This window comes from Meles meles, chromosome 3 (genome assembly GCF_922984935.1).
Source record: "Meles meles chromosome 3, mMelMel3.1 paternal haplotype, whole genome shotgun sequence".
Classification (NCBI taxonomy): Eukaryota; Metazoa; Chordata; class Mammalia; order Carnivora; family Mustelidae; genus Meles; species Meles meles.
In genome coordinates, this window is record NC_060068.1 from 25072567 (window position 1) to 25098946 (window position 26380).

The window sequence follows — 26380 nt, forward strand, 5'->3', positions numbered from 1 at the left end:
CCAGGGTCACCTCTACCTGCTGGAGACAACTGCACCGGCTGGGACCCCCCCATACCAGCCGGGGTCCCCTCTACCCAATCCAGTCATCCCACATCCAATGGGGTCCCCCCACTTTTGGAGGACCTTGGCCCTAGGACTCTCCCCTTATTTCCCAGGGATCTCTAGGGACTCTCTCCCTGGTACACTGACGACCTGCCGTCTGGGTGATTCCTGGGTGAGGACCCAAAGCCCGGGGTGAACCTGCCACATGGCTCCTGCCCACAAGGCTGATGGGTGTCCCCTCCCGCCCTTTGGAGGGAACCCTCCTTCCCTCCCTTTCCCCACCAGCTCTGCGGTGGCAGAGCCCCTGTTCTTCAACCAGGGCGGCTCTGTGGGATGGTCTGAAGGTGCGAAGGCAAACAGGTGGGCTGCGAGCCCCTGGCGGGGGGCAGGTCAGGACCCCTTTCACTGACTCTCCCGCTTGGTCCCCTGAGTCTCCATTTCCCAGTGTGCAGAGAAGCTGGACCAGGGTGAATCTGCCTGTGTTAGGAGCCGGCTGGGACGCTGTCCTGAGGTGGCTGTTCCCAGCTCCTTCTTCCATGGCCCTTGTCACTTTGTTTCACCATCAATCACCTGCCTGGTTTTCCTGGAAACCAACTACGGCTCTCCCGACTTCCTCTCTTCTTAGCACTTCTGCCCTCAATACTCACAATCCTCATTTTGGTCCCCTCTTTAATCTTCGTTAACTGGTTTCATTTTGTATCCAACAATTCCATAAGGGAAGGACTGCTGAACAGGGATTCCAGCCCATGCCACTGGAGGGGTGCCTTCCCCTAAATCCCATGGCCCTGACCACCAAGTAATATCACTCCAATGGCCCACCAACTTGCTCACCTCAAACCACACTCTGGTCGATAAATGAACCCCTGTTAGACAGACACCCCCACACTCTGCCCCCCCATTCAGGAAGAAGCAGCTACTGAGGCCTCCACCCAATGCCAAGGATCTGTCATTGTCTATCTGTCGGGGGGCACGCAGAGGCCACTTCTGGAAGGCTAAGTAAGACAGAACGGCCCATGGTAGCCTCTGGGTTGGGTGCAAGCAGGGCCATCAGGCAGCCTACCTCAGAACAGCCACAGGCCAGAGTGGGCCAACGGGCTACTTACCACTGAGCACAAAAAAAGGGAGCATTCCTTATGCTCCCAAACCTCCTCCTGTCCCACCTTCCCCCTGAAACCCTCTCCACTCCCCACCTCCTGGCACACGGTCTCGGCTCTGCTGTCCAGCCCGGCACTCCCTGGCCCTGGATTCAATAAACCTGTATCTCCTCTCAAACCCTTGAACCACTGTCTCACTGGAGAGGCCAAAACGCCCACCACCCAATCACAGGACATGGTCTGGAATATTCTGGAAAGGTTTTATCTTGATAGGTAAAGTTAACAAGGTTTCTGGACGCAGGCCAATATACAAAAATCATCTGTATTTCTATATCACTGTGTATGAGCAATAACTAGAAGACGAAATTAAAAAAAAAAAAAAGGCTAGACCACTTACACATCAAAACCATGGACTTCTTAAGGAAAACGCATACAAACTCTACTCTGCGTGTCGCCTGAACATGGAAGGACTGAACATATTTCTAGACCATTAAGACGTCAGCTTGTCCCACCATGACCTACAGATTCTAGGCGATCCCACACAAAAACCCCAGGGGGCAGTTTTACAGGAACTGATGTACTAATTCTGAAATGAATGTGGACAAGCAAGCACTCAGAGCAGTGGAAAGAATTCTGAAAATAAGGAATCAAATAGGAGGACTCACACTGCCCAGCTGCAAACCTTCCTATGAAGTTATGGTGGTTTGGTGTAAAGAATCAGAGCACAGATAAACCACGGTGCGGCCCAGATGTTCAGATGTACGTGCACAACTGATTTTTTTTTTGAATATCAGAAGATAATTTTTTAAAGGTTTTATTTTTGACACAGAGATAGAAAGTACAAGTAGGCAAAGTAGCAGGCAGAGGGAGAGGGAGAAGCAGGCTTTCCACAGAGCAGGGAGCCTGATGGGGGGGCTCGATCCCAGGACCCCGGGATCATGATGTGAGCCAAAGGCAGCCACTTAACCAACTGAGCCACCCAGGTGCCCCCAGACAACTGATTTTTGACGAAGGTATCAAGTCCACTAAAGGAAAATCTTTTTTTTTTTAATTTTTTTTATTTGACAGAGAGAGATCACAAGCAGGCAGAGAGGCAGGCAGAGACAGAGGAAGGGAAGCAGGCACCCCGCTGAGCAGAGAGCCCGATGCGAGGCTTGATCCCAGGACCCTGAGATCATGACCTGAGCCGAAGGCAGAGGCTTTATCCCACTGAGCCACCCAGGCGCCCCAGGAAAATCTTTTCACTGAGTGGTGATTAACAAGTAAATATCAACATTAAAAAAATAACTCTACACCTCATACCAAACACAAAAAAATAACTTGAAATGAACCAAAGACCTAAAAATGTAACTAAGCCACAACAGGCTAAAAGAATTTCCAGGAGAAATTCTTTATGATCTTGGGGCAAAGATTTCTTAGGACATAAAAAGCATAAATGACAAAAGAAAGAAACCGATGAACTTGACCCCGTGAAAATTAAAGATGTCTGGGGCACCTGGGTGGCTCAGTGGGTTAGAACCTCTGCCCTCAGCTCAGGTCATGATCTCAGGGTCCTGGGATTGAGCCCCGCATCGGGCTCCCTGCTCAGCGGGGAGCCTGCTTCCCCCTCCCCCTCTGCCTGCCTCTCTGCCTCCTTGTGATCTTTGTCCGTCAAATAAGTAAAATCTTAAAAAAAAAAAAAAAATTAAAGATGTCTGACCCCCTAAAGACACCATTAAAACAAGGAAACCACAAACTTCCGGTACATGTATGGGACAAACGACTATATATACAAACTATATATACAAACTATATATACAAATGACTTTGTATATATGATTTATACAAAGTTCTTAAAACACGGTAAGATGGGTACACGGCTGGCTCAGTCATAGAGGGTGAGTCCTGATCTCAGGTCACGAGTGCGAGTCTCATGCTGGGTGTGCAGCTTATTTAAAACTACACAGTAAGGGGCGCCTGGGTGGCTCAGTGGATTGGGCCGCTGCCTTCGGCTCGGGTCATGATCTCGGGGTCCTGGGATCGAGCCCCGCATCGGGCTCTCTGCTCCGCGGGGAGCCTGCTTCCTCCTCTCTCTCTGCCTGCCTCTCTGCCTACTTGTGACCTCTCTCTCTGTCAAATAAATAAATAAAATCTTTAAAAAAAAAAAAAAAAAAAAAAAGAACTACACAGTAAGACAAGGAACCCCGTCATAGACAGGCTATTGGACATGTCACAGAAGACAGATACATTTCGTTGAGTCAAATGCAAACTAAAACCATAATGGTTATTTTAATGACCAAAAACATACTTTTTCTAATTTTCTAAGAAAATGAAAAGTAGGGAAGAGGTGCCTTCACTAGGTGGGAGCGTAAGTGGTCCAGGGAACACAGCCGTCCTTCATAGAACTGATCCCACACTTACCCTCCAACAACTTCACTCCCAGAGCAATAAAAATGTGTCTTTGCAGGAAGACATGCAAATATTCTAAAAGTTCCTTTGTAATGCTGAAAATGAAGTGACTGAAATCCCCGTGGACAGGGGACGACAGACTGGCTGTCACCACATGCCATGCTACTCAGCGATGAACAGGGTCTCACCGCTGACTCACACATGAGTGATGCCTGGATCACTGGGCTGGTAAGAGGAGCCGCCCGTAGGCCACATCCCGCACAATTCTGTTCATGTACAGTTCCAGGAGAGAAGCTCATGTTCAGTGGCAATGGAAAGAGGCACAGGCGTGAGGGCCTGGCTCCGCCACAAAGGGACACCAGGGACATTTTGGGGTGGTGCAGAGATACTCCCCATCCTGACTGGGGCAACCAGGACAGCAGTGCACACACTTGTCCGACACCGCGAGCCGGATGCTGAAACAGCTGCATTGTATGCAGATTATAGCCCCAAATCAGCTTGTTTTTTAAATCGGGGCTTGAACTCAGGACCCTGAGGTTGCCAACCTGGCGCTCCTCAGAATTAGATTTAAGGAAGTACAAATATAGACAGCATTTTCCACCATCGTTCTGGTGAAGATGAGAAACAATTCTAATATAAAAGAACAGCTCCCTGTGGAACAATCATATACACATACTCTCCTCATGCAAGTTGTTAACCCCCGGAGACCTGTACTCCAGTGACGGAGCCCCACGACCCTGTGGGGCGTGCGTGCCGGGGTGGACACAGCCCAGCCCGTGAGCCTGCCACAGTGTGCGGCCTGCATCTGCGCAGAGCCAACTGCCGCTGAGCGAGGAGTGCCAGTCTCCACCTGCTGGAATGATCGTGGACCTTACAGACCAGGAAAGCTCACGGGAGGAATGCTGGACACCAGACATGAACCCAGAGGCATAACCCTGGTTGCATGTTATCTCAACTGAAACTTCCAGAACGTGATACGTGTATCACACTCATGTACACAGCAGGGAGTGCTGTGGCCGGAGAGAAAGAGATGCGTCTGACGCTCTGCAGGGTCAGGGAAAAGATGAGCCTAGGCTGGAAGGTGGGGGCGGGGAGACAACAGAGGAACTAAAGTGAAGGGTATGTGCAAGTCTCTGTCCTACTCTCGCAATCTTCCTCAAGTTTGGAGTCCATTCCGAAACAAAAGTTAAAATACACGGAATAGTTCAGAAATGTCTAGAGTTGAACAGGAGCTGGGAACCGGCTCCCAAATCTCACAGACATGGATGAACCCCTCAGCGTCTCCATACAGATACATCTTGTCTTAGCAGGTTCACGGAGCCTGAGCAGCTGCGTCTCAATGGCCATGAGGAGGCGGCCAGTGTGGGGGTAGCACACGGTCCACAGAAGGGATGACACACTGCGGGAAGCCATGGGCTTGCAGCAGAGAACCAGGTGTCGGTCTCAGAGTGGGTCACAAAGGGCCATCCCCATTTGGGGACGCCACTCTGGTATCAAGACTTTCCAGCTTCCAGCTGAGGGGAACCGAAGAATGAGAACGTAGACAATGTGCTCTGCTTGCCCCGTCTCTGCCTAAAGCTGGCACTGTTCTTCCTCATCAAGAGCCCCCTTGCCTCTCCCCTGGCTGGAAGGGCCAACAGCCCTTAATCCCCAGACAGGACAGCCTTCTGGGTGGCTCAGAGACAACATCAAATGTCACCTTAGTGTCCATTACCACCCACGTGGTCCCCGGCCAAACAGTCCTTCAGCCACGGACCTACCTGCCTGCCTGGGATTCTCACAGGGGTTCCCACACACGAAGTGCCCCCTTCTCTCCTGCATTCCGCCCGTCAGCCCCTGCGCAGGCCAGCACTGAGCCCAGGAGAGCACAGGATGGGGCCTGCTCCTGACAGCCTGCAGAGGAGGAAGACACGGGAAGCGTTGCGGCTGCTGAGACAGAAGGAGTCAGAGCTGTCTCACAGCAGTGCCTGCTGGCTCTGCAGGTTCTGGAGAGAACGGACTACATAGCAAGGCAAGAGTTATGGGCTTCCTTCCCTTCACCCTTGGATCAGTGCCCGAGAATGGACCAAAGCCTGGGAGGAGGAACGAAACACAGTGGGCAGAGACACTCATGGCCTCACTGATGCAAAAGGGAGCCCGGAGGCCACGTGGGTGGGGGTACGGACTCGGCCACAGAGACCCAGGGAATTCTGCACTGCCGGGACACGTGCTCACGTGTTGGCAGTGGCCGTGGTCTACACTGACCCCACGTATCATCCTAGGCAGGCAGAAACAAAGGACACAGAAGAGTCTGGAAGAACGTTACAGAACACGTGGAGATCTCAGGTAACCGGGAACATGTCACAGGCTTTCCCTGTCTCAATCTTGCCAAGTTTCATAAGGAGAATGGATTTTCAGAGACTTCTGCGTCCTTCTGACACACGGAACAGATATATTTTCCCTATCTCTTGCCTCCAGAACAGAAATCCCAGGCTGTTGATAACTAAAACCCACACTCAAGACTCTGAAAGGTGGAGAAGATGGGCTTTTGGCCTTGGACCAAAGAACTACAGCGATGAGCCCCTAGCCCTGCTCGTGCCAGCAGGGAGCACGCGGGGGTCCTGCCTTGTGCCTTCAGTGGGGCACCGTGAGATTCCCAAGCCCCCCTCCCCCTGCACCCCTGACCCACGCAGGAGCCCCCGCCGTGGCTGTACCACCCGCCCCAGCCCCACTCAGGAGCCCCTCCTATGGCCCTCCCCCACACCCCTGCTCCATGCAGGAAACCCCCCACGGCTATGCCCCCCTCAATGCCCCAGCCCCACGCAGGAGCCCCCCCAGGGCTGTGCCAGCGGGGACCCCAAGGCAGCCTGACCCTACCTTCTGCTGGAGCAGTGTCTGAAGGGAAAACCCAGCTGGACAGATGGTTTCAAGGAGACCCAGAAAAAGTGCGTGTGTCTGTAGAAAATCAGCCTACACCAAGTACCAAGAACCGGAGTGAGCACAGAAGACGTGAAGAGCAAGTTAAGTGGACACAGCAGAGCTGCAGAGCAGAGGGCTCAGTGGCTGCTCACGGCAGCAGGAAGGGGACAGAGGACAGAACCTGCCCTGGGGAGGAGATGGAGAACCCCCATGTGTGGTGCGGAGTTTCACTTAAAGATGTATTACACCATATATATTTTAATGTAGTTACTTCTTCCTAAGGATTTATTTATTTGAGAGAGATCGCACATGTGGGCGGAATGTGGCTGGGAATCTCTTTCTATCCCTGCCCGGCTCCTGTTCGTGTGCTCTCCCTCCCTCTCTATCAAATACATAAGTAAATCTTTAAAAGAAAAGAAACTCACTTCAAACATAACGATACAGGCAGGTTGGAAGTAAAAAGATGGAAGGTATGTATGACACCACCACTGGTCAAAGGGAAGAGGAGCAGTCAAACGCCAGATAAGGCCAACTTTAGAACAAAGAAAACGAGACAGAACATTCTATACTAATAAAAGGGTCGTCCCCCAAGAAGGCACAGCAACCCTCACTGTGTGTGTCCCACACCAGAGAGCTGAGAAACAGGACACAAAGAGTGACAGAACTGGGAGGAAGAAAGGAATGGACCACGACTGACAGGGGCCTCTTTGACATCTGTCAAGCGACAGAAAGTATGCAAGAGCAGAAGCACACAGCCTGTGCGTTCCGGTCCACACCACCCACAGCACCTACACTGTTCCCAACACCCATATGGCTTGGCCAGACAGGCCGTGCCGTGGCTCACCAGACCCTGGAAGGAGCGGAGGAACTCCCGAACAATGTGGAAGAACCAAAAGCACACGCAGCGCATTCTTGGATAACAATGCAACCAAACCAGACATCAGGGACAGAGAATAAAGGGAACATCTCCAAGCCCTTGGAAATTAAACAGCGCATTTTATTTTATTTTTTTTAAAGATTTTATTTATTTATTTGACAGACAGAGATCACAAGTAGGCAGAGAGGCAGGCAGAGAGAGGAGGAAGCAGGCTCCCTGCAGAGCAGAGAGCCCGATGCGGGGCTCGATCCCAGGATACTGGGATCATGACCTTTTTTTTTTTTTTAAAAGATTTTATTTATTTATTCAACAGACAAAGATCACAAGTAAGCAGAGAGAGGAGGAAGCAGGCTCCCTGCTGAGCAGAGAGCCTGATGCGGGGCGTCCATCCCAGGACACTGGGATCATGACCTAAGCCGAAAGCAGAGGCTTTAACCCACTGAGCCACCCAGGCGCCCCAAACAGTGCATTTAAAAACAATGCTTGGGTCAAAGAAGAAGGTCAGGGAAATTTAAAAAATCACTGAAATGAATGAAAGTAAAGCCACATCATTACAATCTGTGGGATACAGCTGAAGTAGTTCTCAGGGGGACATTCCTTGCATGGAAACACATTAAAATTCCTCCATGTGAGGGGAAGTCTCAGATCCATAACCGAAGGAAGCTCCCACCTCAAGAACCAAGATCACAAACAGTAAGCAGGCAGGCAGAAGAAACAGTCAAGATGATAGCAGAAATCAATGAAACCAGAAACAGACATTACAGAGAAAAATCAATGAAACAATGAGCTAGCTCTTTGAAAAGATCACTAACACCGAAAACCTCTAACAAGACTGACATGGAAAATACAGAAGATACCAATTTCCAGTATCAGAAGTGAAATGGGTTTCGCAGCCAACGCAGACGGATGGTAAAGGAACAGCACGAGCACGTCTGCACACATGGATCTGGCAAGCTCGAAGGAAGGAGCTGACTGAGAAACACCAGCACCCCGCCACCCCAAAGGCAGCATGGATAGCTCTAGGACCACCAAGGAAGTCAGGTCTATGATGAAAACACCACTTCCCCTCCACCCCATGAAACCTCCGGCTTCCCACGGCGCCATCAGAGAACTCTACCAAACGTCAAAGAATGAAAACCAATTCTAAACAGTCTCCTTTAGAAATCAAGAGTGGACACAACCAGATTCGTCTTACGAACCCAGTATTACTCTGTCCCAAACTCAGACCGTTCTCTCCCCAAATGGCAGCTACAGAAATCCTTAACAAAATGTAGGTGACCCTTGGACTATGCAGGGGTCAAAGGCACCAGTCTCCCCCGCAACACACATCCCATGTATACCTTCTGACTTCCCCAAAACTTGACGTAAAGAGTTGATGAAAACACATTTTATATGTTATATGTATTCCATGCTGATTTTTACAATAAACGAAGCAACAAAAGGGACTATTATTTAAAAAACCGTAAGAGAAAGCACATTGAGGTTACTATACTGTATTTATAAAAAAAAAAAAAAAACTATACGTAAATGGACAAGCACAGTTCAAATTCGTGTTCAAGAGTCAACTGTAAATGCAAATAAAATTTGGCAATATACCCATAGAATGTTACTCCGTGACCAGGAGAGATTCATTCCAGGGATGCAAGACTGGTTCAATATCCACAAATCGATAAGTATAATCCACAACATTAACAATCTACAGAAAATACACATGACCAGCAGCAACAGAAAAAGTTTTGACAAATTTCAAAAGCCACCCATTATAATAAAAACCGCAGAAAAACAGGGATCGAGGAACTTTCGCAACTGCATAAAGAGTATTTCCAAACCCCTAAGGCTGCCATGGTCAGGGACAGTGAAAGACTTAATGAACCCTTTCCCACGAACCCTGGGGACAGGCAGGGACGAAGTGCTCAGCACTGCCTCCCGACTTTGTGCCGGGAGTTCTTGGCCGAAGGAAGCCGGGACAGGGAACAAAGACATAGGTTGGAAAAGAGTAAAATTGTCTTCATGGGCAGACAGCGTGACTGCGTACACGGAAAATCTAGAGCACACCATTTAAAACCAAACTGATGCATGGATCCAGCAAGGTCAGAGAATCCAAGAGAAACAACAAAAACCCAACTGCACTTGTTCTATTAGAAACGAGCACTCCTGGAAAAGGACGCAGCAATTTCCCACAAAATAAAACACGCACATACCATACAATGCAGCAAGTGCAAACCTGGGTCTTCCTCCCAGAGCAAGAAGCTGATGCTCCCACAACAGCCCACACGCCGATAGGTACACCAGCTTTAGGCAACCCGGCCCCAGACTAGAAACGAGAAAGAGGTTTCAATAGGGGAGAGGTCAGGCACACTGCGGTGAGTCCATGCTGTGGAATCTCATCGCACACAGCAGGGCTCGAGCCACAGATATCTGCAAAGCCCGCCACAGCTCTGCTGTTTGCGGACTGAAAACCGTCCCCAGACGCAGGATCCATTTATAAATGTCCGTGGTTGGGCAGCCCGAGGCTGGAGGGACACAGGCCGCTGTCAAGGGCAGTGGGTAGGATGGTTCTGAGGAAACGCACAGTCCGCATCTTGTGTGCCTCCACACAAATGGGCCGGCCACCACCTTCTACGGTATTTTCACCATACACGACCACGTAGTGTGAAGAGTACAAGGGAGCGCTGGCGTTTCTGGCCGCTGCAGATGACAGCAATTAACCTCAGACGGAAAAAGATCAACAGCACATTTATGCGTGTGTGCCTGTGTTCACAACAGCACTGCTCACAGGGGCCGAGACCCAGATGCAGACCAGGGACAAGTGAGCCAAGAGAACTCATCACATACACACCGTGCACTTTTACCCGGCTGACCAGAACGCGTCACACACATGCCGTGTACTGTTACCCGGCTGACCAAAATGCATCACACACACTCTTATCCGACTGTCCAGAACGCCTCACACACACGCCGTGCACTATTACCCAGCTGACCAGAACGCGCCACACACACGCCGTGCAGTATTATCTGGCTGACCAGAAGGCGTCACACACACACCGTGCATATTATCCGGCTGTCCAGAACACGTCACACACACACGGTGTAGTATTATCTGGCTGACCAGGCCGTGCCACATACATGCCGTGCACTCTTGTCCGGGTGACCAGAACGCGTCACATACATGCTGTTCAATCTTATCCAGCCTCAGAAAGGAAGGAAAGCCCATCACACAAAAGTGTGACGGAACCTCGAGGACACCACACTGTGTGTAACAAGTCAGTCATGAAGACACAAATGGTGTAAAGGTGTAACCGCACTTAGATGAACTGTAGGGAGTAGCCAAATTCACAGAGGAGGCAGAGCTGCCATTTTGTTGGGGATGTGTGGGAGAGGGGAGTTATTTACTAACCAGCAAGGGGTTTCCACTTCAGAAGATGAGAAAGTTCTGGAGGCTGTCTGCACAGTCATGTGAACATACCTACTCTCCCTGAACGCTTAAAGATACTGCTATACATTAAAAATAGTTAAGATGGTAAGTTTTATGTAGTATGTAATTTATCACAATTAAAAATTTAAAAATTTCAAAATGAATCAAAAAATAAGACTCTGTGATGGTGACTTCCAGTGCACTGAGCAGAAACTGTCTTTAGGGGAGCGATAAGACTGTGCTGACTCACCGAAATCCATCTTCCCGTTGTACAGGAGGACGTGGCGGCTCAGAGGGATACCAGGCTCATCGGACGCTGAGCTCACAGTGCTTCTCTGCATGTCGTACCAGTCAAACATCTCTATCTTTAGTAAGAACTGTGCATTTTACCTTCTCTGGGCCAGTCTGTTCCACAACTGTCACGGGACATCGGTGATGTGGGAGTGCACGCTGCACACAAGAGCCCTTGGGTACCGCGTGAAGGGAAGACACACATCCCAAGCCACATACCCGCCAGCTCCTCCCCACCATGAGCCGACCCCACTCCCAGGTCCTAAGTCCCGCAGGTTGCATAGTGCTGAGGCGTACCTGGGACCACCAGACAGTCCTCTATCTGCCAGGTGCACACCTCACATCACCCACTTATCCACGGGACAAGACCACATCGCCTGCCAGGCAGGGAATGTGTCAGGAAAATGGAGGCAGCACGATGAGCAGCTGCAGCCAAAGGCAGCAAAACGGCCGAAAGGAGGGAGTGAGCCCTCCATCGGATGGGCTATCGCACGGGGACACATGAGCAAGGACGCCTTGCTTCGCTGTGTGTAGCATCACATGGGAACATACCACGAGAAGTCCTGACAAGCATGCCTGGCTGTGTACGGTACTGAAATGACATGTGCCTTCTCCCCTCACCTCCTAACACTTCTGGAATATAACCACTGGGACGATTAGGACAGAAACGGATATGCCGTGAGGTCCCCCATCTTTCCCAGGGGGACCCTAAGGTGTCCAGAGGATGGTGCACATTGACCCGAAGCTGTCTCTGTTCACATAGCGCGGTAGGGGCAGGGAAGGGCAGCACTGGGGAGTTCAAGGGCTCTGGAAGAAGTCACTCACCGGGGGTAACTGGAGGGCCGTCACGGGCTGCGCATCCCTCAAACTTGCTTCCTGAAGAAGGGGGGTGTCCTGCAGAACTGGAAGACAGGGAAAGCGTGTCTCCTTCCTCGTCCACAGGAGGGGGAGTCCAAGACGACGCACATGAGCATGGGACTGCACATGTACAGTACCACAGCACTGCAAGCCACAGAAATCTGCCACTGTGCTTCACGATGGAGCCGGGAGGGGCCCGAGCAGGGAAGGCATGGCTGGGTTAAAGGCAGTTTTCCGTGCACAAGCGATGCCTACTTTCTCTTCTTGTCTGCTGTCCCTCCCAGTACAGTGAATCGGCTTCAGGAGGACCATCTACCTATTCGAGATTCGACAATCTAGGACTCAACACACTCTGCTGCCTCCCGCAGGTCCAGAGACCCAATCCCGGGAAAAATAAAGGTTTAAGCTCTATGGCGTTGAGGTGTCCCTAAGAGCTGCCAGCAACGAACGGCACTGTGCGACTTGCGGTCACTGATTTACGAGTTGAGAGATCACACAGCTCCAGAAGAAAGATGGCTACCAACCACGAGCAGCTCCTGGCACAGCAGTGGGCCGAGTGCTTTAAGCGCCAGCAGGCGTGGGAGCGTGGCCCACCAGCAGCCTGGCCAAGCCCTCCGCTCGGCTGCAGGAGGACTCCTCTCCTGCCTATACCACACCGCCTTGCTCAGCATTGCAGATGGTGAGCCACGCACCTGGCCTGCAGGGCCGCCCTGAAAAAGGAGTTGTTTTGAAACCTGCTCCTTCTGCAGAGGAAGACTTGGAAAGCTGGTGTCTGCAGGGTCAGAGCAAATCCAGGAGAAGCCTACCTCACAGGCTGAATCCCTACATCCAAGCTGATAGCAGCATCCGGTGTGCCTCCCCTTGCAGGGCTGGGATACCAGCCTCCAACACAACGAGGGTGAGACAGGGCGAGCTCAAGGGCAGTGACAGGTGGTTGCCCCACTGGCCCAAGTGCGGGTTGTGTGGGCTCCAATGAGGGGAGAACCGCTGTATTTCTGGTTTCACACATGCTTCCTTCCAGGTGACTACAGCCCTCCCTCGCTTGTCCCCAAGAGAGAGGGACACCATGAGAATCACTGGAGAGCTTTCAGTCTCTAACGAAATCTACCTTTCTAGGAAGACCTGCAAGGCTAGGAACTGTATGGCTTCTACTGGAGGTTCATCCCCCCCAGTGACCAATCATGAACGTGTAACTTCAGAGTATGACTGCACTCGGAGATGAGGTCTTCCAAGGTAACTGAGCTACAGTGAAATCCCACGGGTGGGTCCTGATCCAGTGACTCGTGTCCTGATCAAACGGGATTAGGACACAGATGGACATTCAGAGACAACTCTGTGAAGATGCAGGGAGGAGAGGCTCATCCACAAGCCACGGAGAGGAGCCTCTTGACAAAGCCACCATGCCCATGCCCCGATGGAGGGCACTGGCCCCCCAGAACTGTGAGAATATGCGTTCCTGTTGTGTGAACTGCCCAGTGGATGGTGTTTGGTCACAGAAGCCCCAGCGAGCCCAAATGGCCAGCAGCCCTGACGTTAAAGAAGAAAGAAGATGAAGCTTTGCACAGAAGGCAGATTAATTACACACTGAGAGAAATTTAAGGTGCTTTTTTTGGGAAACTAAAAACCTTACTACATTACAAAGGACCACTTGTGGGAATCACAAGCATGCACTCCTGGCTTTCTCCAGCTGTAATTACAGGACCATGTGGCAAGTCCATCCAAACCGACCCTCCCATCGTGGATATCATCTCCGTCACCCTGAGGGCACTGCAATTCCCGTGATGCCCAGGGTCCCTGCTCTCAGCATTCTGTGGGTCTTATCCTTCAAACCTCAACAAACCCAGGAAGGGTGCTTGATTTATTACTGGGGACGTACCTCCAGACAAAGCCATATCGTTCCTAATTGTGCAGATATCTCTAGATTTCATTGGAAACCAGAGCCTGAGGATTCAAAGCTGTCAAAACCACCTGCCTCCAGCCACAGGCGCTCTTCCTACAGACAGCCAAGTACACCTAGGTGACAACCAGGCCCTGCACCCTGAAAACACTAGCCCGTTCCCTGCGAGGCAATTTTCTATTTCCTATGACACATCCTGAGAGCAGCTGTTTTGTAGCCGAGGAAAGAGCAGTTCAGGGAGACAAGGCACGGCCGTGCATAGCTGCCCACACAGGCCCTGCTGGGGGATGGTGCCCGGCTGGTCCCCAAGCCGACAAGATCCAGAGATGCGCCCTCCAAGAGATGGGCCGTGGTCCCTCTGGGAGGGCCTTGCACAGTGAAGCAGACAGACATGCTCATCAGATTCTAACCGAATCGCTCTAGGGAAGGACCCAGACCCCCCCAACATTGCTCATGGCTCTTCAGTGGATGAGAAGGAAATACAGACACTGAGAGCCGCTGCCAAGGGCATGGGTTGGGTATGCATGCCCCTCCCCCACCCCCTTGGTGGTACCTGGATCTCCACTGAGCTGGCCTGGTGGTCTGCTCGGGAGCCCGGGGCCTGGCGCCAGGGCCACAGACTGCGTGTCCTGGCTCTTGGCAGGGTCGCTCTGGGCTTCTGCTGGCAGCCGCTCCTGCTCCTGGTCCGGAGGGCCATCCCCATCCTCGATCACCACGGGGTCTTCACAGTGCTTGAGCTTCAGTTCCAGAGAGGGTTTTTCAGGGCCAGGTGGAGAGGTCCCTGGCCAGGAGAGAGCTGGCGGCCAGAGACTGGACCAACACTACCCATCCCTGGACCTGCTGAACACCCTCCTGGTGGAGCGCTAGAGGCTCAGACAGGGCCTTCTACAGGGCTCCGAGGTCAGGCCCTTCAGGGCACAGAACCCGTTTTCTGAGGAAACCGAACCCCAGCCTGAGCCTCACTGAAGCCTGGAGCTCCGTAAAGAGTTTCTCACTCCTGGCCAGAGAACATGCAATACTGCCGAACATCCAAGGACACAGCTGTCCCCCTCCACAAACGTCGTCCAGACCCGCTCCCTGCCTCTCCCGCCCAGCATCCCCCAACACCCACGAGCCCAGCGTAGCACCCCCTGCTCACCCACTGCCAGGGTCTCCCCGGCTCCCGCTCCAGCGCCTCCACGGCGGCCACAGCCTGGTCACCACTCTCGGGCTCCTGGGCCCGCACCCAGCCCTGGATCTCCCGGGGTAGGATGGCCAGGAACTGCTCCAGCACCAGCAGCTCCAGGATCTGCTCCTTGGTGTGCCTCTCCGGCCGCAGCCAGCCCCGACACAGGTCCCAGAGACGGTGCAGTGCCTCCCGGGGGCCCGCAGCCTCCTGGTAGCGGAAGCGGCGGAAGAGGCGGCGGGAGGACTCAGGGCTGGGAAGCTCGCCCTGGGGGCCAGGGTTCTCTCCCGGTGGGCTCCTCATTTTCCTGGGCTCCTCACTTTCCTTTGGAGCCAAGACTCGGGGGCACAGGGCTGTGGGCATGATGGGATTTGATGGGGGTCAGCAGCAGAAGACGACCCTATTTCCAAACAGAAATCACTGGCTTCAATGTTCTGGTCTCTTGTGGTAGGTTTTTGGGGGCAGTGATGGGGAGTGCGGCAAAGCCCACAGAGACCAGCCCTCAGGAGGAGTTCTGGGACATGGGAGAGGGGTCAGCATGGCTGTTCCTTACACAAGGGGGAGAGAGAAGGACCACCTCCCGCCCCTCAACAGCACCATCACCTGATTCCCCTAGCCCGGTGACCAGACAGGCAAGGCGGGGTGGGGAGTCTGGGAGAAAAGTGTAGCAGGACAGGACACCAATGTTTCAAGCAACCAGCGTTATGGACGGACCACACGCAGGAGACAGATGGAGTGAAGGTGCTGTGGTACCTTCAGTGGCCAGGTTTTCCTGGACAGGACCTGAGACGCACACGCCAAGATAGCAGGACGCTATCTTGAGGCTTTGGAGCCAAAGTCGCTGTCCTTGCCCTTGAGACCTTTGCAAAAAGAGCTGGAAAGACAAAGAGAGACATGCCTGGGAAGAGCCTTCAGAGCAGACCCAGGACCAGAAGTCAACCCTGTGTGTGGCCAGGGCCGAGGACCGGCACTGGATCTGCTGGAGAGAGCCCCAGCCAACAGCGTGGACAGGATGAAGCGGACAGCCCTCTCGACAGCAGACGAGAGATGCAGCCACATCCTGCGTGTAACCATAGAAAAATAATTGTGTATTTGGAAACAGCAGTGCTGCCTATCAGCCTGTGCTCCTCACCCCCATGACATGCCCAAACCATGGTGAAGGCGGCAGCACACAGCTCCCAGCTTCCTCAGGCAGGACAGAGGGGCAGTGTTCAGGGCACAGGGATTCCGGGGGGGCCCCACACCTCTCCAGGGACATCAGAGAGCAGCCATGGCTACTCCAGACTGGGGGACTCCAGGAAAGTGAAGGGTGCATGGGGCCCACAGTCCCTTCCCTCAACCTCAGGCTTCTGCCACGCCTGGAGAGCAGACCGCATAAGGCTACCCTCACCCACGCTTCGCAGAACAGCATGCTAGGCCACAGGAGCCGCAAAGGCCACTGACCTGCCACCAGACTCCAGGTTCTGGACTTCTTGGCTTCCCACCATAAGAACAAACACAGCAGGAAACCAAAGGGCTCTGAGGGTGTGTACTCCAGCCGCTGGAGCACCAGCCTAGCCCGACTTGCCCCCGGCTCCCAGGCGCTCGGCCATCCCACAGCTGCAGGGCCTCTAGAGTGCTCAGGGCTGCCCCAGACTCGCGCCCCGCCGGCACCGCTCAGGACGCTGCGGGGCACCCTCGAGCGCACAGCCGGGGCTCTTTTTGTCAACCGGGCACCCGGCACGCAGGCGGCTTGGAGGAGATGCCTGATGAATGAACTCACGTTCGTCCCGGGGTCACTCCCGGAGGGGCGGGGCGTGCGGAAAGCAGCTCCGCGAGGACTCCGCGGGAGCCGCGGCGAGGAAGGAGACCGCAGGCCAGGCCGGGCACAGGGGCCAGCTTTCTTCGCCGCCTCCCCGCCCGACCGCAGTCCTGCCGGCTCCCGGCTGCTCACCTCACCGCCCGGAACTCCTGCCCGGCGCCCAACGCGAGTCCCTCCTGCTGCGGCGGAAGCCTCCGGCAGCAGCTCCGCATCCTTCCAGCCCGCTCCCCCGGGCGTCCCTCCTGAGGCCGGCCGGTTCCTCGCAAGGGCCGCCGCCGTCCCCGGCTCATCCAGAAAGCCGCGGCTGCGCTCGGGAGTGGAGAGGTGGGAGCAAATGGAAACGCCTGCAAAACAGCATTTGTGTCGCCTTGCGGCCCCGCCCGCACCGTCCCCGCCGCACCGCTCCGGGCAGGGCGGCCGGGGTGCGTGGACAGCCGGGGCGCGCGGGGAAGCGGGGCACGCGGGGAGCCGTGCGCGCGGGGCCAGGACGCGCGGGGAGCCGGGCCGCCCAGGCCGCACTCACCCCCGCGACTCGTCCTCGGTGGCGGGCCGCGCGAGCCTGGCCGCCGCGGAGCCCGCCGGACGCGCAGGAAAGGAAAGGCCGGAGCCCTCCGGCTCCCTCCCCTGGGACACTTCCTGCTCCGCTCTAGGACCGGGGAGGTCTCCGCATCTCAGTGGTTCGCTCCCCCGCCCCCCGGCCGAGGTATGCGCGGGGGGTGACATCCGACACCCCCGGCCCGGCCCGGCCGGCGCGGCGCGCTCCGCCCCGCCTCGCCCCGCCGGGCTCCGCGCGCCCAGGCCTGGGCGTCCGGCCCGGGTCTTTGCGGGCCCAGCGCGCCGCGGCGGCCTGGACGACCCGGGGCCCGCGCGGAGGACGCGCGCCGGGGGCGGGCGAGCCGGCGGGCGAACGGGGACGCGGGCGGCGGCCGGCGGGCGCGCTTGTGCTGCCGAAAGGGCCGGGTGGGGGTTCCTCCCGCCGCTGCTCTCCGCAGCCCCGCCTCCCCCGGGACTGCGGGCGCCGGGAACGGCCGAGCGCGACCCCCGAGCCGCGCCCAGATACTGGGAGTGCGAGAGGGGAGCGGAAGGAGGTGCGCCCCGCTCCCGCGCGCTGTGGGCCACTCCATCTCCGAGCCCGCCTGTGACCTTTCCGACCCCACGCCCTGGCGGACTCAGCCCCCTCGCCGCCAGAACCCCTCCCCTCCGCCCGGCTCGTGGCGGCCCCACAGACCCCTCCTCCCCGCCTCATCCATTCTGGGACGCCAGGCTTTCTCTGGATGAAGCCCGCGCTTTCTTGGGATGAGGCCCATTTTCGGAGTTCACAGTTTAAGAAAGGATGCCCGTTGTACGGCCCTTCTGAGCATCAGGACAACGCTGTGGAATGCGCAAAGGGGCTGGGGTCAGTCTCCACCCCAGTGGGTGGTCAGGAAGATCGCTGCCGATTTCAGGCCAGGATGCAGCTCCTATTGTGGCAGAGAAAGCGGTTATGGGCCTTTGAAGTCCGGTGGCAGTGAGGGGCAAGCGGGAATCGGGGCCACCGCACCCCAGGCAGGGCTACTTGGCCTCTACCCTATGCTGAACATAACCCAGTGACTCAGCAGGGTCTTCTTGGGTCCATCCCGCATCTTCCAGGTTCCCGAGCTTGGGAGAAAGCATATTGGGTCCCTGAGCAGGCCTGACTGGCACCAACCCTTCCATACGCTGCTCCCAGCTGATGCTGGCCTCTTCCACGGAAGAGAAGGCAAAGGAAATGTTCCATGTCCCAGAGGGACACCTGACTGCAGATCACTGTTTGAAGTCGAGCAGAAATAAAACCGTTCGCCCAAAGACAGTGTGGTCTGGAAGAACAGAGCCGGGGACCGCAAAGGGACAGAATCTGGACCCTTACCTGTGTATTCTCGGTTGGTGGGCCTGGCCGCCTCCCATTTCCCATAAACTGCACATAATCGCTCCCATTAGTGGGGTTACTGGCAACCACCATTTGCCAAACGTCTGGATTCTGACTTTAGCAGGAGATGCACCAAAGTGAAGGAGTGGAGCTTTTTGTAAACAGTGAGTGTTCCCCCAAATGACAGACACAGGCAGGGCCGCCGCCTTCGGACTTGACCAGACTCCCGGTGAGCACGATTCATGCACACCATGAACCTCAGGAGTACCAGCTAGGCACCGTGGTTTGGAGGGGAGATGCCCCCAGGGAGGGACCAAGGATACCCCAAAGGTAGGCTGGGCTTGGGTCTCTGGCACTGCTCTGGATATCCACACCCTTAGGGGGAGTCCACATCCTCCTCAGGAGCTCGAGCTCTGTGACTGGCTGTGGAATGAGCTGCTGAGGGCTCGGAATCTTGTGTTCATGCCTCTGCCCAGTGCAGCTGAGTGCAGTGGAGCCCAGAAATGGCTAGCATACAGCATCAGATCAATGCTGCTTAGTCCCATTTCCTCCCCATCCCCGTAAACTGTGTGCCCCCACAGCTAGGAATAGGCCCCTACTTTGCATGGTTTCTGCATTTCACCCAGCACAGGGGTTAGAGCCAGCCAGCCCCTGGGTGAAATCCTGCCCCTCGCATCCTAACTGGGTGATTTTGGGCGTCCTCCACCTTTCTGTGCCTAGTTTGTCTTCATCCAGGAGAGACGGAGATGAAGCTGTCCACCTCACTTAGTGCATTTGGGGTCCTTAAGGCACTCAATAAACACCTGAGCCCCTGCCTGGCACTCGGGGCACATCCATGAACACAACCGGCTCGTAGGGGCACGGTGCAGGCAAGCAGTTAGCAGACTCTGTAACAGGATCTGCTGTTGTTTGATGCGTGGTGCAGAAGTGAGCAGTGTCAAGGAACGGGGGCTGGAGAGGGGCTGGTGGTGCTTGTGGTATTGGAGAGGTCAGGGCAAGATCCCGTGTGACAGGGATATCTGAGTTGGTCAAGCTCAAGCAGGGGTGAGAAAGGTGTCCCAAGTGGAGGCCTAATGGGGAGCTACAGGGAGGTGGCCAGGGAGCTGGAAGAGTGGGCTCTTCGTGGGGAGGTGGGGCTTGGGGGCAGGGCCATGTCTCTTTCTGCCCCAGATGGGTTTGTCAGGTACAGTAGGGTGCAGCAGCATGGGATGACCTGGGTGGAGACCCTGCTCAGGGACAGTCCACCATCTCGCACCCAATGTGAACGTTTATTTGGTTTACAGGACTGTTGCTGAGCATGTATATTTCTGTGAGATACTTTCCATCTGCTACCAATTCTTCTGTCCTTGCAGAGACCACGATGGACAGAAGATCCTGGCTTCTGGAGATTTCTGAAGGGAAATCAGATAAAAAATAAAACACTGGGGCGCCTGGGTGGCTCAGTGGGTTAAAGCCTCTGCCTTTGGCTCGAGTCATGATCCCAGGGTCCTGGGATCGAGCCCCACATCGGGCTCTCTGCTCCGCAGGGAGCCTGCTTCCTCCTCTCTCTCTGCCTGCCTCTCTGCCTAGTTGTGATTTCTCTCTGTCAAATAAATAAAATATTAAAAAAATAAAATAAAATAAAACATTGATGATAGATGCCATGAAAATGAAAGGCGTAAAATATAATGGGGGAGGAGCAGCCCGCCAGGGCAGTCTGAGAGGAGCTGTATGAGACGTTTTAACAGAGAGCAGGGGGAGGGCTCAGCCATGCTCTGGCAAGCAGAGCAGGGAGTGTGGGGAAGAGCATTCCAGCTGAGGGAACAGTGACAGAGCAGGGAGCTGAACAGAGCGACTGCCCTTGATACTCAGCAGGTCCAGTAGGGGCGAGGCTGAAGGGACTTTCGTCTTCCGTGGTCACTGTGCAGAGCCGATTGGAGTGAGACAGAGAAGGCAGGGACTGTGTTCGAAGCTGCCAGGGAAGCACAGGCAGGAAGTGGCGGTTCCCTTATTGGCTGCTGGAGGTGCCTCTGGCCAGCAGCAGCCCAGATTTCCCATGGACGTGCTGTAGGATGGTTTAGGAAGGGCTGTGGTTGGAGTCTGAATTGGGTGAGGAAAACACCAGCCTGGGGTTGGGTAGAGATGCCCCTGAGCAGACTGGAGGCCGTAAAGGGCTGAGAGCAACAGTGAAGGGAGGAGAATTGGGTGGTGGCCTCTGGGCTCCTTCTGGCTCACAGGCTGCGGGTGTGTGGCCATCTGGGAGTCCCCAGTGACACACACCACTAACAGAAGCAGGAGTCATGTCTTATTTTATGTATCAGCTTGGCTGCGCCCAGGTGTCCAGATTGCGATCAAATACTGGTATAGATTTGCTAGGAAGGTATTTTTAAAGATTTATTTGAGAGAAAGAGATTGTGCCCATGAGGGATGGGAGGGGCAGAAGAAGAGGGAGACTCAAGCAGACGCTCTGCTGAGCAGGGAGCCCTTGGAACTCCATCTCAAGCCCCTCAAATGATGACCTGAGCCACCCAGGCACCCCGTGAAGGTGGTTGTAGATGAAATTCACACTGAAATCAGTAAACCCCGGGTAAAGCAGCTTACCCTCCACAACGTGGGTGGGCCTCATCCAGCCTCCACAGTCTTGTGGGCCAGTCCCCATCTCTCTAAATCTCTCCATCTACACGCTTACCCTAAATATCTCTACACACACGGCCTGAATATCTGTACACACACGGCCTGAATATCTCTACACACACACCCTGAATATCTCTACACACACGCCCTGAATATCTCTACACACACACCCTGAATATCTCTACACACATACCCTGAATATCTCTACACACACACCCTGAATATCTCTACACACACCCTGAATATCTCTACACACATGGCCTGAATATCGCTACATGCATACCCTACATATCTCTCTGCGGAGGTATCCTAAATCACTCTTTTCTACCCCCGCCCCCACACACATGATGCTGTGTCTGTTTCCCCAGAGAACCCTGGCCAACACAGGGTCCTGAGGGGCTTACCAGGAGGGGCAGGAGGGTACGGAGAAGTGAGTGCCAGAGGAGGTGGTGTGATATGCTCATTTTGCACACATGGGGGTGACGAGGATATCCCAAAGGAAGTGATGAGTTCCTCCATGCGTGGGATGGATGCTCACAGTGAGGCGTGATGTGTAGCTCTCCTAAAACGCAGAGTCTGTGCACAGTCAGGTCTTCCCTGGGGGCCTGGCCGGTCACTGCTCCACAAGACAGGCCCGTGTGGCCTACAGCAAATATGGACATGTGAGGGTGTGCCACCTCCCCGCAGGGTCCCAGGCCAGCCACCTCCGCATTCCCTGGGAGCCCATTAGACCTAGAACCCCCAGGCTGCACACGTAGCCTGCATGGTTAGCCAGGTTCCAGGGGACCGTCCAGCTCTCTGTGGTTTGGAAGCTCTGTTGCAAATGGGCCATCATTGTTCCCGGCATACTAGACGCTCAGTAAACTCTAGCTTTGCAAAGAGACCTAAGAATAATAGTGCCAGATATCACTGTGACTTATTCCTGGGCTCCCAGGACACACGGACAGCAGGGGCCTTGCCATGGCATCCCAGATCCAGCAGAGGTCATATCTTGTGGAGAGGGCTCAGTGAGATTCCATTGAATTCTGGAACTTGGCTTCATTAATTTTGTCACAATACAAGCCTCCCAGCTCTCACAAGAGGGCTGCTCATCTGTTTTTGTGGGGTTCCTGTTTCTTTTGTGGAAGGACCAACATAACCAGCTGCTCGGGGGCTCTGATGAGAACCTCGGGAAAGGCCCCGTTGTCCCTTGGGAAAGATGCCATCCCTTTCCGTGAACTCACTCATTGGGTGCTGTGGTCAGAGAAACGAAATCAAGACCTCCCCAGCGTTACTTTTGGGAGCTGTCTGTGGGTGTGGGGGTGTAGAGGCGTGAGTACAGGAGGAGAGAGTGTGACATGTTCACACCAGGAGGCATCTCTGGTCAGCCAGCTCTGCCAGCCCACCAGCAGCCAGCCTCTAGTCTGACACACTCACACTGAAACAACCAGGGTTTTGTGCTGGTGCCTTGAGGGCTGTAGCCAGAGGAGACTGGAGCCAGACTTAATCAAAGGGGAAGAGCAGAGTTGCCCTGGGGTTCCGCTGGAAGCCAAGGATGGAGGAGGGGGAGGGAAGGGCACTAGGGAGACTTCTGTGGGTGGGTGCCACTAGAGGCGGGCTCAAGAGAGGGGGTTCTTGGATAGGAGGATTGCTGAAGGGTAGAGTCACAGCGAGGCGCAGCGAGATGATCGGGGGCATCCCAGGTAAGACAGGTACATGGTGGCATTTCCTGGCTGCTGCGAGACCATGTTTCTTGGGAAAACAACACGGCTTCTCTGCTGGGTCTCTTCCCTGCTGGACCTCCATCCTGTGGATTTTCATGCTTTGGCCCCTAGAAGATTTCCTTTCTGTCTGCTCAAGTCAGGTGGATCCCAGGATGCTGGAATTTCAGGATGGCCCCTGAGACTCAGGGAGAGGAAAGTGGTCAAGGGCCACACGGGATGGGACAGGGGTCTGTGTGTGTTTGTTTGTGTGTGTGTGAGAGAAAGAGAGAGAGAGAGAGAGGAGTGATGAGCAGAGACATTGCATAGGATGTGTTTGGTATCTGTTAGGCGAACCACCAGCATTTTATCATAGTGCTCCCTGGAATCCCAGGAAGCTGGAGCCAAAGAACCATTTAGTTTCTCCTGCAGGACAGGAGAAACCAGTGTATGCTGTGTGTCCTCATTCTTATGTGTATCCTGACCCTCTCAGAGCACAGCCTGATACCGGATCCCACAGGGATCACTCACTGTGTGTCCTGACCCTCCTCTTAGAGCCGAGACCCCATCCTGGAACCCACACCCTGAGAATCCTCCTCAGAGCACACACCCCATCCTGGAACCCACTCCCTGTGTGTCCCGACCCTCCTCTCAGAACACACACCCCATCCTGGATCCCACCTCCTGTGTGAGCTGATCCCTCCTCAGAGCACACACCCCATCCTGGATCCCACCTCCTGTGTGAGCTGATCCCTCCTCAGAGCACACACCCCATCTTGAATCCCACCTCCTGTGAGACCTGATCCCTCCTCAGAGCACACACCCCATCCTGGATCCCACCCCTCTGTGTCCCGACCCTCCTCTCAGAGCACACATCCCATCCTGGATCCTCCACCCTGAACTCCTCTCAGAGCACAGATGGTATTCTGCACTTCCATCTTCATCCACCCTGAGCACTGAGTCCTATAACCATGGTGCTTTCTTTCAGTCCCAGGACCAGAGAAATCTGGGACCTACCCCTACACTGTGTAAGGTACTTAAATGCTGAGAGGTATAGAGACGTTTCTCCGTGAACATCTGGTGATACAGCTCCTGGCTCCCATGGATCAAACAACAAATGTTCCCTAAGTATCCAGCACAAAGCCAGTGATACCGAGTGGGTACTTTTCCTCTCCTCCATTAGCTGCCTGTGACCCTCGAACCCTCTCATTTTAGTGTTTCTCTGTTTATGCTTATGCTGTGGAAGCCCCTGGATCCATCTACAAAGTTTTGCTCCAGATGTGAATTCTGAATGACCGCAAGGGGAACTTAGTGCCGCGTCCTCCGGAATTTCTTGATACTATAGCTATGAACCCTTCCACGTGGGCTGGCCTCTTCCTCAAGCTCATTGCCTCATGTGCATGTACAGATGACACTAAGGGCAGACTGGGCGCCTCTGTGTATCCCCAGAAAGATAGGTTGAAGTGATGACCCTTCGTGCCTATGAATGTGGCTTATTTGGAAATTGTGTCTTCAAAGATGTAATCAAGTTTAGAGAAGTTTACCCTGAATGACACGGAGCCCTAAGTATTTTATTTTATTTTTATTTTTATTTATTTATTTTCTTTTATTTAAAGATTTTGTTTGTTTATTCAACAGAGGGAGCACAAACTGGGGAAGCAACAGAGGCAGAGGGAGAGGCAGACTCCCCAATGAGCAGGGGGCCTGATGTGGGACTCAGTCCCAGGACCCTGGGATCATGACCTGAGTCAAAGGAAGACGCCTCACCGACTGAACTACCCAGACATCCTAGAGTGAACCCTAAGTCTAGTGATGCCTTACCCATAGGCCACGTGGGGCTCCTGGCTGGCTCCGATGGTGAGGCATGTGACTGTGGATCTCAGGTCATGAGTTCAAGTACCACATTGGACAGAGATGACTTAAAAATAAAATAGGTTTTTAAAGTTTATTTATTGTATTCATTAATCTCTACATCCAATGCAGGCTGAACTCACAACCCAAGATCAAGAGTTGGTGCTTTTCCAACTGAGCCAGGCAAGCTCCCCTAAAAATGAAATCTTAAAACAACAACAACAACAACAACAACAGTAAGTAGACCCACAGAAAGCCTCAGGACAACACAGGTGGAGATTGGGGTGATGGGCTTCCAAGACCTGGAAAGATCCCTGCCCACACCAAACACTCACCCACTAACTTGCCTTGCCATACTAGGAAATTTGTCTGATCGTCTGTATTTTATAATGATTATTTCCAGTCTCCTGTGCACAGTCTCTTGTAGATAAATGAGACTCTGCAGCAGGACTTGAAACTTGTCACAGTCAGCTTTTTCCTGCCCTTTCTTTGCCACATCTAACCAGGCAGACTTGAGAACCGTTCCCCTGGCCACCTTTGCATTCCTGTCCATCTTGGTTGAGAGTCAACTCTTTGGAACAGGGAGCTCATTGCCAGCACATCTGCTGTCCTCTTTGTCTTAATGCAGAGCATTTTATGAGTGTCATTTATGGGCATCATCTCAGAGTGGATGACCCAAAAACCTCATAGGCATGACACGTGATAAACTAAGGGAACACGGGGCCATTAGTTGAGGAGGGCAGTGATTAGCTTTCCCGGAGAGGAACAGAATACTTCCCTGTTGAGGGCTCCCCTTGCCCAACCAGGCCAGTCTGCAGAAGCCTCACCCCCTGAGGAGGTGTTCACAACCAGGAAGGAACTTACAGGTGACCAGGGGCCCAGTGTACTTTGAAATGCACCTCTCCCAGCTTCAGACTTTCCTCCATGCTTGACCTGTAATAAGGACTCCAAGGTGGCATCAGTTATGCTTGGTTTAGGGTTATCGGGGGAGCTCACCAGCTTAAAAGTCGGAGGTAGGGGTACTTAGGAAGCTAACACAAAGGCGAGGTCTCCTGAAAACACTTGCTGTTTGGGTGGAACTCTGTGACCTGGAGACAAGGTCACCAGGTTAAAGAACATGGATTTCACTCTGTGGGTCAGCGTTTCTCCTGTTTTTTTTTTTTTTTTTTTTTTTTTCCAGGAAGACTAAACAAAGCACATGCCTCCTGGTGCACTCTGATAATTTTCATTCTGTTTTGCTAGAAAAGGGTTGGGCTGTGGTAGGCAAACATTCTCTCTTCAGTGCAACTCCTCTCAGGCTTCCTGGGCATTATTTCAAGTAGACCTGGCTTCTGGCCTTCCCCATTCATGTCTGCATCGTCCAATTTTAGCAACTACCCTGGAGATGCCTGATCACCCCTGAGATGCCTGATGAGATGTCCCTTGGGTGATGTCAGGTCACCCTGCTGCGGGAATCCCCTTGGGTCATGCAGCTGTGGCCAGAATCCCCTTTGACTCCTAAAGTTTCCTTTTAGTAACTTTCTATCCACTGACTCCCGCCCTGCATAAATTCCCACTTTTCCTTGTTGTTTTCAGACTGGAGCCCAATCTTTCTGCCCCACGGTGAGATTCCATTGCCAGGTCCCT

At 53.8% G+C, this 26380-nt stretch overlaps 2 protein-coding genes across 5 annotated transcripts in view; one reads left to right on the forward strand and one right to left on the reverse strand.

Moving 5' to 3' along the window:
- Nucleotides 1-17371, reverse strand: part of ZNF496 (zinc finger protein 496) — a 30598-nt gene extending 13227 nt beyond the window's left edge. Inside the window, exons 1-6 of one of the 4 annotated variants that reach the window (XM_045999957.1) lie at nt 17250-17371; nt 16859-17070; nt 15679-15799; nt 14899-15278; nt 14314-14497; nt 11831-11907 (exon numbers count right to left, since the gene is read on the reverse strand). In XM_045999957.1, coding sequence (XP_045855913.1) covers nt 11831-11907; nt 14314-14497; nt 14899-15228 — 591 coding nt within the window. In that variant the 5' untranslated portion in view covers nt 15229-15278; nt 15679-15799; nt 16859-17070; nt 17250-17371. Of the gene's footprint in view, nt 1-11830; nt 11908-14313; nt 14498-14898; nt 15326-15678; nt 15800-16687; nt 17071-17249 lie in introns of those variants that run through there. The other 3 variants (XM_045999954.1, XM_045999955.1, XM_045999956.1) reach the window with 3 other exon arrangements.
- Nucleotides 15938-20091, forward strand: LOC123939168 (collagen alpha-1(I) chain-like). Its single transcript, XM_046001113.1, has 3 exons — nt 15938-15991; nt 16386-18941; nt 19964-20091. Exons 1-2 carry the CDS (start codon nt 15938-15940, stop codon nt 18024-18026), a joined length of 1695 nt encoding a protein of 564 aa, XP_045857069.1. The 3' UTR covers nt 18027-18941; nt 19964-20091.
- The last annotated feature ends 6289 nt before the right edge of the window (nt 20092-26380 follow it).

Excerpts from the sequence above, each read along its gene's own strand:
- LOC123939168 (XM_046001113.1), top strand. The coding sequence starts at position 15,938 with ATGAAGCGGACAGCCCTCTCGACAGCAGACGAGAGATGCAGCCACATC. Across the intron at positions 15,992-16,385 it reads GATGCAGCCACATCCTGCGT|GTTCTGGACTTCTTGGCTTC; the intron begins GTAACCATAGAA and ends ACCAGACTCCAG.